Genomic DNA, 11220 nt, shown 5'->3' on the forward strand with positions numbered 1-11220 from the left:
GAGGGGGGGGGGCAGGAGAAGTAAGTTCAGGGACAAAAAGCCTTTTTATGTGACCGTATGTTTGAACTCAAACTCAAGAGACTGGGGTTTCTCACCTCTGACAATTATGACGGTGCCGGGGCTGGGCAGGGCCTCACTGGATGACATCTCCAATTTGAAGAACTCCCAGAGGCAGTAATACAGGTTTGTGTCCCCCGGCCCGAGCAGAGACAGCTGCAAGGTGAACCCGTGGGCCGCCCCGATCCTCTGATGCGGAGCGACGCGTATCCGGCCCTCAAACTGTGGGGCTGACATCTGCTGGGTAACCTGTCCTCTTTTCACCGACAGGAACAAAATTCGATATTTGTCGGGAAAGCGCCCGTACAGGGCCAAGCTCATCGGCTCCGACAGCGACGTGGAGCAGGTGATCTCGGCAGAGGAGTTGACTCTCGTCAGAGAGATGGACGTGGGGTCCTGGGAAACTGTCAGGGAGAGATTGGATTGTTACTGAACGTCTCACATGAAGTTCCCATCCACGGTGTCCGGGGAAAACTTGAAAGAAGTCACTTTAAAATGATCAATTTGTGAAACAAAGCTAGATGGTTTCAGACAGTGGAAAGGGACTAAGTGCATGTACACCTTTAAGGTACTTATTCTTTACTTGAGTCTTTCCATTTCATGCCCTTCTACCTCATTTCAGAGGAGGAAAGGCCATACTATTTAGCTGCTGGTTAATCTTCAGGTTGATATTTCACCCCCAAAATACCCCATAATAAGCTGACAACATGCAATGCTTTGTTCAAGAGTAAATCGGTCGTGTCCCACCTTTTTTGGACCACAAAACAGTGTCTAGTTTCTTTTTTCTTTTAACATTTCAGACGGATATACAATACCTCTTCCATGGTTTCCATTTGATGAATTATTCCAGGCCCACGTCGACTTCATTATTTGATTTTTCACAAAAACCTATTATTAAAGTAAAATGTGCCTGCAGCTGAAACTTCTTTCCTGCCACACGAATCCTCTCACAGCCCCTCAGATTTAAGTTGTGACCCACTGGAGGGGGTCGACCCCAAGGTGGGAAGCTACTCACAGTAAGATTATATATAAAGTAGCAAAAACCAACTTCCCCGTGACCTGGTACAAGAGTGAAATGTTTTATATATAACATATAATGTTTTAATTAAGTAGAATTATGAACGAAGGACTTTTACTTGTAATTTATTTGATACTTAATGCTGAAGCCGCTGCTTTCAGACACGATGTAGAAACAGGATGAGGCTGCAAACAAACAGGAAAAGATGACTCAGACGGACCTTTCAAGACATCTTCATCGTTTTAAAACCCCCAGAACTGCACATCCATCTCCTCTCACTCACACACACTCACACACACTCTCACACACACTCACCTGTCACGGTTCTGAGCATTACCCCAGCGGGCACGCAGAGTAATCCCAACACGCAGCACCACCAGTGGGCCTTCATCACCGCCAGGCGGGCTACCGCTGACTCGACCCGAGACGCAGCCGTCTGACTGATTGACGAAGGAAATGTGACACTGACTCTTGTATCTGTGTACGTGCGTGTGCGTGTGTGGGTGTGAACCGCATCAGCTCAAAGACGTGGACGCGCTTGTTGCAGACAAATTTATTTATTCTTTATTTCAAGGGGTTGCATCACCGTTAACCTACACACAGTATGTGCAGCACCTCAGTCACTATAAATACAATTACACCTTGACGTTAGATTCCCACTCTGCTTGTTTTAAATGGACAACAAATTAAGGCTTTGTTTTTTGTACTTCTTTAAAATGGCACCTGAAAAAAGAGGCTAATTGGTTCTCCGGATTTTTAAACCCCAGATTTTAGTCAACCTCACGAAAAATGCCGAACCTCACTTCCCATAATGCAACTCGATGGCGTCTTTTATTATTAGACTCATTTTTGCACCTTGGAGTCTCGAGGAGCACACCCACACACGTGCCCCTTTTAATCAGATCTTTAAATGTACATGGATCGATCTGAACCAAGACCTCAAAAAGAATTCCGTAATAAAAATACATCAGTATGATTTATTTCAGGGGCAGGAAGCTCCACAGCCAGCCACGGTCATCAATATATATATATATATATATATATATATATATATATATATATATATATATATATGATGACCGTGGCTGGCTGTATATATATATATATATATATACATACATGATTTAGCATCTTTCTGATGGTCATGTTTTATGGGGCATCTTCTGGTTTTCTTTGTTTCTTGTAGTGTGTTACTTGTCTGTTGTGCTCTGTGGACTGTGTCTATTGTTGTCTGTATGAATGTTTGGTGACAAATGAGTTTCCCCAACTGGGGATTAATAAAGTTTTCTAATCTAATCTAATCTAATCTAATCAATATCTGCATCTGCTGAGGCACTGCTTTGCAGGAAAGTAGCAGCGTAGAGCAGACTCGTCAACCACAGGCTGGACATTCTGCAAGTGTCAAAAAAAATTATATTAATAACGGACAAGGCTCACCAGAGAACACGGAGCGGGAGGTAAACCTGGTGCGTGTTAATCTGTCATTGGTCTTCAGTGTGATAAAACCTAAAATCATCTCAAGTTCTCCTTACCTTCTACCTTTCTGATCAAAGTGATTGAAGGAATAATTCAAAATCTTTTGGAAATGAGGTCCAAATTTGTACCGCAGTAAGAATATCCACTGGCGAGACGCTGCAAGGGACATGGGGAACATTTTAACAAGCATTAAACTTCCCCACTTTATTAATTAATTATTTATGCAACAGATAAATAATTAATTTATCTGTTAATAACATTAACATCAGTTAAATGTGCCAGAGTTAGCTTTTTGTCTGCAGGTTATTAAAAAGGATTTGGCCCAACATCTTTATAATGCTGGACAGCACAACGCGATGCAAAACAATAAAATACACAAATGCAGGAAAAAAAGTGCAGTGTCACAGGTGACTTGTGATTACATCGTTATGATTATTGCTTGAAGCCGTCTCTTTAGTTTAAAGGTTTAGTTGCTGTTAAATGGTTGAACTGGTGGTGACTGGCTCGCAGCTTTAGTGTCCGTTTGATTACTTAAGTTATGTACATTACATTTTGTATGACACTTTCTGAAATTTTACATTTCATTTTGAGGTTTTACCTCATCAAATATGTGCTAATGTGCATACGTTTCCAGAATAGAAATCTGATCGACGGATGAAGCCAAGTTCTAAATTATTGTTTTCATTTTGTTGACATCTTTTTTTCTTTTTTTTTTTAATCACTCCAATAATCAGAAAATATGGTCAACGGGCATAAAACCCAAAAATTAAATGTTGCCATGTCTTATGAATAATATTTTTCTATAAATTAGGCTATAAGTGATGTATAAACTGGAATGTTTCCTGTTTGTAAGCCGCAACCGGAAATATTTATTTTGAGAAAAGTCTTTAAAGATATGTATTGTAAAATGACACTACAGGTGAATGGGGTAACTAATGTGACTACATATCACCATGAACCTCCCCCAATTGACAACTTCCATTAAAACAAGTATGTTGTTGCATTAGAAATGTACTTTTAAATAAACGAATGAGTCAGTATTGCTATTGCGCAACAGTGAGCCGTTTCCCCAGAAGCAGGTAAGCCGCGTGTCGACCCTGAAAGAGAGATTCCATCGCTGCCATGGCAACGCCACACATCGCTGGTTTCTAACAGCCCGTCTTTTATTTGTACTTTTACGCCTTGTTGCGTTGCTTATACTTTTACTCTCGTAAAAACACCTTCCTACCTAGGAACTGTTACAGCTCCCCCAGCACCCTCTACTCTTCCTGCTGACTCCAGTCCCCAAAACCGGACTGGTACACCTTTTATTACCTCCACGATGTCGTCCTTTGGTTCCCCTATTTTAGTTTGCCTGTTCTGCTTTATTTTGTATTTTTCTATTCCTCTATTGTGTTCATTGCCTATATGGCATTGTCTCCTTTGCCTCATGTATTTTCTGAAATGTTTACTTGTATTGATGTTTTTTACCTTGCTTCTATGTAGAGCACTTTGTAAACCCTGTTTTTAAAAAAGGTGCTATATAAATAAATGTATTATTATTATTGTTATTATTATTCCGCAAAATGCATATGAACCCATTTGGATCCATAACTCGGTTACCCTCATAAAACCACGAGAGGGATATGCACGCAGGAAAAGAGAGCAACTTACCTCACAGAGGCCTCTTCCTGATGTGAGCAGCAGGGAAAGTTTCTGGAGGAGAAACAAAAGCTGACAGGTGAGGCTACTGGCCCACACCTGGGGAATTTCATTTAAGTAAAGAGAAAAGCCTGAAAGGTGGCGTGACATTGACACGTTGAGGGATGGAGTAAGAACCAGTACATAAATAACCATCAAAAACAAGGGAGGAAATCATTTTACTTTTAGACGTCTTGCTGACACTGCAAATACTTTGTATTATGATTATTTGCAAAGTGGCAATTGGTTCTGTGATTTGTTGCCAACCCCCAAGGCAACAACACGTTAACGACGAGTTTCGATTTCACCACACGACAAACCGAACGGCCAAAAACGCTGCGGCGTGTTGGTTCGTGAGCTCTGAAGGTTTTGGTGACGAGAGCAGCAAAGTGCTTCGGCCTGAATGAGAGAAGCTGGAGACGGCATGTTGGGCAATTTTTAATCGTTTAGAATTGGATGATAAAAAGTGTGAATTCAATTAGATTTCTTGATCAATGAATCAAGTGATTGTTGTCTGTCTGTCTGTCTGTGTCTCTCTCACACACACACACACACACACACACACCTCGTTGTATTGAGCCACGTGGGTACACTTTGGTTACATTGGCTCAAGTTTTGAGGTATACATAAAAAACAAAAAAGTAAAACATAGAACTAGACAGCGGAATGGGAACAAGGAGACGATACAAATAAAGCCATCTTGTACCCGTTCAAAAAACAACACAATGACTGGAATTCTTCACTGGGACGTGTAAGCCAAACACTGGGCGTACGCAAACACTCACCGTCAGGTTGTCGAGTGTCAACTTTAACACACAGTAACACAACATGTTTCATATTGGGCGGATGACTTCTGGAACACGCATTAATGAGCATTCAGCAGGTTTGTTCATTAACTTCCAGTCGTGCTTAAAAAGCTCCACATAGGTCTCCTTCGGGGCGCTTATTGCTCTGTGGAGTGACGCCAGTAGTCAGTTGCAGGTTTGTCAGAGGAGATCCACCAATGTTAAATGCAGGCACTGCCCCCCTGTGGCCTCATGGAAGACATGCGCCCATTGAGACTCACTGGTCCCGAGTGCGACCCTCGGCTCGTCCTTCATGGCGCCGACGCGACCGACGCGACCGACGCGATGGTCCAAGCGGAATCGGACTGAACCAGGGGCGACGCTCGTTCTGTCTCTACAGCAAAAACTCCCCCCGCCCCCGGCCGCCTCACCACTGCATGTGTGGGGGCTGTGTGCGGCTCTGACTTCTGTACTGGGTGTGCAGGAGCTCGCTGGCCTGCGGGGAGTCCTGGCCCTGCAGCCAGTCTTGATAGAGGGTGTGCAGGGCGGGGTTGACCTCCGGCAGACTGACTGGCAGGCTGCTGTAGGCCTCCTCCATCTGCTGCACGAGGTCTTTATCCGCCCGGCCGCTCGCATCGCTCTCTGCCTGGCCGCGGCCGCTCAAGCATCCTGCGGCGCGGGAGACACAAGACGGACTTAGAACAGCAGATCCGAGGCGAAAGGTAGGATTTCTAGTCACGATTCTCTCACTTTAAAGCTATACATTATTTCATTTTTATCACGACGATAGTTGTGCGTGGCGTTACCTCCTGGGCAGGACAGAACCTCCACCAGCTGGTAGGGCACGCGTCCCTTTCTCATTCGGTGGACCAGGGTCTGGATGTTCCTGAAGCCGTAGACGGCGGCAAACTGCAGCAGAGTTTCCCCGTCCCGCTCCAGGGTCACTTCCTGGAAGTCTCGATTCCTGCAAAATCCGACGAGGAGGAGCGCTTTCAGAAATCGCACACGTGTCCAGCTCAAGACGACGAGATACAAGTTCTCAGAATAAGCGCCTCTCTCACCTGAGGGACTTGTACGTGACCTCGTGGACGTCCAGACCAAAGAGCTCCTTGGCGGCGCGCTTGAAGACGTGCTCCAGGAAGCCCCCGGACCCTCGGCCCTCGTGCCTCACCACCACCGCGTCTCCGGCCTCTCCCAGCCTGCAGTGACGACACAGCCCACTCAGACAACGGCTTCCACAACCGGCCGGTGAACATACGCAACCGCGAGGCCGACGTTACTACCAAACAACATGTGGGCTGGATAAGATTATATGTGCAGACTTGGTACTTGCAGCAAATTACTTGCAATGGCAACTTTGAAAAAGGCACATTAGTCTAAGCTGTACTGCACTACTTGGATTGTATCTTGAATGTTTTAAACAAATAAAATGGGGTCAATAAAGTTGATACCGCGTGACGGAGGGTGATATCAACATAATAAATAACTACGCTAATAAGAATGCTGTGTCTGCTATTTTATCAGACTAACCAGTAGCTTCAATGCAGATTATTTTGTTCTCACCGAAGACAACTGATAGGACGACTGATAGTCCCAACTACTCACACGTGATCCAGTGGAACCGAGTCCAGCTCCTCCACTGAAACCTTCCTCTGCTCCATCAGGTAATAGATCTCACCTAAAATGTAGAAAAATAAAAAACATCAAAATCACTGTGTTGCCGTGTGAGGAGCAGAAAACCAAAAATTCTTGATGACGCCTGTTGACACGATGAGGAAATGTGTCTGAGGATAACCCTCAACTGAGATATGTATAATCTTGTATTTACACCACTGGGGATCTCAGTGACCCAACCGACCTCCAGACAATAACAGCTGGAACTGACACAATCTAGGGGTCAAAACAAACTCAGAACCATCTGCAAATGTTGTTTGGCTCAAGGCTGCGACGAGCGAGATAAAGAGGACTGAACCTGAGGTGAGGACACAGTCCACGTCTCTGGCCTCCAGCAGGCCGTTGTAAAACTCCTCTCTGACGGCCTCCAGCTTCTTATCAAAGCAGGGAGCCACCAACACGTGGTAGACGTCACCCGGACTCAGCTTCTGTTCGACAGTGCAGAAGGAAAAAAACAACTTAATAAGGAAGTTCTTTTTTTTTGTGTGTGTGTGAATGAAGCATTTTGCACCACATTTTTATAGCATCAGAGTGGTTTAATATTGTTTTCACTGATCGCCATGAAGAACATCTGTCACACCAGATTATCATTAACTGTTATGCTGTTGTTTTGTGTTCGGCTCGTATCACCCCCGGTGACGGCCAACTAGACATAACATCTGGATAGGACACTCCACGACTCAGAATACGTGACTCAAATTTTAGACTCAGATTGCGGTTCTGCACACTCAAGTGGTTTTGAGGCTCCTGGGTCTCAGTCACTAATTCACCCAGCTCTGCAATTGGCCCCAACCTTGTTTTCCAAAGCCGTTCCCCGGTACAGCTGTTAGTGTTGACGATAAGAGTCCCACAACAAACTGCTCACCTGCTGTTTGGAGAAGTAGTCTTTGACCAGGCAGCCCATAATCTGCTGAGGAGACCTGGCTGTGCAGATGTGAGGGGTGACCAGACTGCCCAGGACATGCTCGGAATAGCGGATCCACCCTGGAACACAGACACACACATTATTACAGTAAACACGGACCCTCTGCACTTCAGAATCAACTGTTTTCATTTATGGTAGAAAAGCATACCAAAAGACGACAGTCAAAAAATGATGTACTGGCAGTAACAATCTTTGTGGTGTACGCATGGAGTGAAAATAAAAACATCTCGGGACGAATATTTGATTCCTTCGCGATGTATTAATATGATTACTGGGTGAACATGTCTAGTTTCGACTAGTTACAATTAGTCAATCTACAGAAAATGAATAGCCAAATATGTTGTTAATTTATTATTCATTCATGAAGTTATTAAGCAAAACCTATAACAAATGTACTGCCTCTCTTCGTTTTACATCATTACTAATGTAATATATTTATGGCTTTTGACAAAATTAGCAATTTAAAAAAAATGTTATGTGCTTTTTGTTGTTTAAACATTTTTAATGACATTGTAAGACTAAATAATTACTAAGTTAGCAAAAAAAATAAAGATGAATTGATGATTAAAATAATCATCCCTGTAGTGTCCCGACAATAATGGCAGAGGCCTGTAAAATTAATTAATTAATTTCCATAAATATTTCTACGAGTGAAAATCCCACAAGCTGAATGGAAGTCTTTATAAATGTGGTCCCATCTATGACAAAAGGGAGTGGTGAAAGAAGAGCGTTCTATCTTTCCCCACCAGCACACCACTGATATCTCTACTTCTAATAACAAGCTCCGCCCCTCCCCCATTCAACACTGACGTGCAAATAAACAGCCAGCAAGTCGTTTGGTTTAGACAAATATAAGGGTAGCGGTTTAGTTCAGTTGAAGAATAAAACAGTGCAGAGGGGGTGGAGTTGTACCTGGGCAGGAGGAGGTGAACATGGGCAAGGCGTGGGAGTCGTGGTGCCTTCTGCGAAACCTCTGAATAAACTCCTTCTGGCTCTCCAAGATGCTGAAGCCTGCCGCCAGAGTGGTGTCGAACACATACTGCACTCCTGCAGGGAAACCCCAGAGATGTTCGGACAGACACCAGATGCACTGCGTTTAGCGTCGGTGGCGGAAAAACATTTTTAATAAAAACTAAATAAAATAGAAATTATTGAGAAGAAAAGGAGACACGTCAACATATAAATACACAAAGACATATATACAAAAACATACATAAGATACAAAATACAGGTGTGTCTTCAGGGCAGAGGCTGTGGCACGGGGAGAGCCAGAGGTGGTCGGAGAATGTCGAGCGTCTACGACAGATACAGACGAGTGGGTGTGGGAGCTTTTACACACCGGTCATGAAGAAATGTCTTTTAACCGTTTCAGGAAGCCAAATTTCAGACTTGAAAAAAAAAATATATAGATTATTTGTTTTTATAAAAAGAGGAATTTTAAATAAATAAAAGCTTTCAAAACAAAACTTTATTTTCTGATCTAATTAAACTAATGACATCATGAGGCACGACATGTGAAAGAACAAAGAAGCACACTTCCTAGATATGAAAAAAAAGAATAAGATGTATAAGACCTCTAATAACTGCATATGAGAGCACTTAAACAGCGATGTATATGAATCCCACTCACCTAAACTCTTGAGGAAGCCACAGAGCTTGTGGGCGGCCTCGGTGACGTCCAGACCAAACTTGACGGCAAAGAAAGGCAGAGACTGCGGACACACCGACGCCACCAGCACCTTGTGCTTCGACACGTCGCACTTCTGGCCGGCGGGACAGAGAAACAACGAGGACCAACGTGAAGGTTTTGCTCAAAAGTGCAACAGGAGGACCTTCCGCTAGGGTTTCAAGAGGCTGCGTTGTACCTTGTTGAGGGCCAGAACCCGCTCCACTTGCTCCAGGCTCTGCTGAGAGATTTTCAGGCTCTCCTCCTCTGACAGACAGCCGTCACAGGACAGACAGGCACTCAGCAGCAACTGGGATCCTTCGTGCACCTTGGGAGGAAATAGGAGTGTTTGAAAAGAGACACAAAAAAGGGGCACGCCAGCAATTTAGTTGTGGACTTCCATAAAAGAGTCAACGAATCGCACGAGAGATAGATTTGAAAAAATATATCCTACAGGGACCACGATGCAATGCAAGACCATCTTTCCTTGCATGCTTGGTAAATATAGCTGCTCAAACTTTTAAAAAGGGTGTTAAAAGAACCCGGGGTTATTGGTCAGACTTCAGGAAGCTCTGGGAGAAATGACACCACCGGCTTAGCGTGATTTTTGACCTGCGAAATGGGGACGAGACGTCCTTTAGGAAAACGAGATCAATCTGGAATAAATTTTAAAAAAATCGGTGAGTAAACGAGACGTTACCTGCCCGTTGGCTTCGTCTCGCTCCGGGGGAGAGTTGACGCCATCGCCGCTCTGTTTCTTGTTGCACTGCGTGTGTGGGGGAAGAGCAGGAAAATATTAAAATCGATGACGGCACAACAGTTTTTTTCCAAAATTCATCCTGTTCAAGTAGAAAACCAACGCAGAGATACAGTTCCCCTAACATTCACCTGTTTGGTGCAGTTCTCACACTTCTCCTTGCGCTTCGGTATGTTGACCTCTGACATTTTCCCTGGCAGTTATCTGTAAATTGATAGACGGACAGCAGTGTTGATCATTTCCTCACAGCATGTGGAAGCACTGGCATCGTGACTGTGTCTGCAGCCCGCTGCCTGTGTGAGGGCTCCTCAACTCTACCCTCCTCTGGCCTGTCCCGCCATCCTATCACAGGCAGCCCTCTTATCACTGAGAGGGGGGAAGGGGGGGAGAGGGGGGGGGCAATGAACAGGAACTAGTGTATCCCGTTATTAAAATGTTTAATGGCTCGCGTTAATTACACACACACAGAGTTGCCAAACAAAAACAGACACACAAAAGCCATGACAATCCCTCACACTGTCAGAGTGAAGGATACAAAGTCGACTCCTGTGGTGAACATGTTATTGCAGCCACACGCACACACACACACACACACACACACACACACACACACACTTACGCAATGTGTACCGTTAACGTACGTCACATTTGATTTGAGCCAACTTTAAACACGAGCTATTGCGTTACAGGCCTTTTCTTTTCTTTTTCTTTCTCTCTCATGGCAAACCCTTGAGTCGCTGTGCCGGTTGAGCAGCGGCACTGCACAGCACGGCACGGCCCCGGTCCGACACGAACAGGTCGCGTTTTAAACTCACCGGTTCTTATTCCGCTGCTCTTTCGGACAAAGACATGGGGGGGCGGGGGGCGGCGGAGAAGAAAACCAGAGGCCGGTCAGCGGAGCTGGTCGAAGAAGACCAGGCCAGGTGAACCAGGCAGTTACTCAGCACCTTCTGGCTTCAAGTCAAGCCGCCTGTGGTCGGCGTCACCGCCGCTGCTCGCTCGAGCCGGTGCGGTTATTTCATAACACCGGTGTTCAAACTAGCGCTTTCCGAGAGGCGTCGGGGGGGTCTTCTAGTATTGAGGCCACTCAAGTCTGTGGACGTCCGCCTCCATTGTGCACCCCCGGTGAATCCACGCACATGCGCACAAGGCTTAGCTGTCTGCTCCGGAAGCCTTTGGGTT

The 11220-nt window shown here is 44.9% G+C and overlaps 1 protein-coding gene across 1 annotated transcript; it reads right to left on the minus strand.

Annotated features, from left to right (window-relative positions):
- Window positions 1-4656: 4656 nt before the first annotated feature.
- narf (nuclear prelamin A recognition factor) lies at window positions 4657-11180 on the minus strand. The gene is made up of 12 exons (XM_034559069.1): window positions 10854-11180; window positions 10170-10242; window positions 9982-10047; window positions 9481-9609; window positions 9246-9378; window positions 8528-8662; window positions 7556-7674; window positions 6989-7118; window positions 6622-6694; window positions 6078-6215; window positions 5823-5980; window positions 4657-5685 (listed from the first exon to the last, which is right to left on the minus strand). The coding sequence occupies exons 2-12, from the start codon at window positions 10224-10226 to the stop codon at window positions 5444-5446; spliced, it is 1380 nt and encodes a 459-aa protein (XP_034414960.1). The 5' UTR covers window positions 10227-10242; window positions 10854-11180; the 3' UTR covers window positions 4657-5443.
- Between the last annotated feature and the right edge of the window lie 40 nt (window positions 11181-11220).

This window comes from Cyclopterus lumpus, chromosome 19 (assembly GCF_009769545.1).
Source record: "Cyclopterus lumpus isolate fCycLum1 chromosome 19, fCycLum1.pri, whole genome shotgun sequence".
Classification (NCBI taxonomy): domain Eukaryota; kingdom Metazoa; phylum Chordata; class Actinopteri; order Perciformes; family Cyclopteridae; genus Cyclopterus; species Cyclopterus lumpus.

Bases quoted from the DNA above. Each gene is read 5' to 3' on its own strand.
- narf (XM_034559069.1), bottom strand. From the start codon at position 10,226: ATGTCAGAGGTCAACATACCGAAGCGCAAGGAGAAGTGTGAGAACTGC. The intron at 9,610-9,981 runs GTAACGTCTCGT...TTTCCTCCCAAG, and splicing joins GAGACGAAGCCAACGGGCAG to GTGCACGAAGGATCCCAGTT. The intron at 6,695-6,988 runs GTTCAGTCCTCT...TCTACATTTTAG, and splicing joins GGACTGTGTCCTCACCTCAG to GTGAGATCTATTACCTGATG.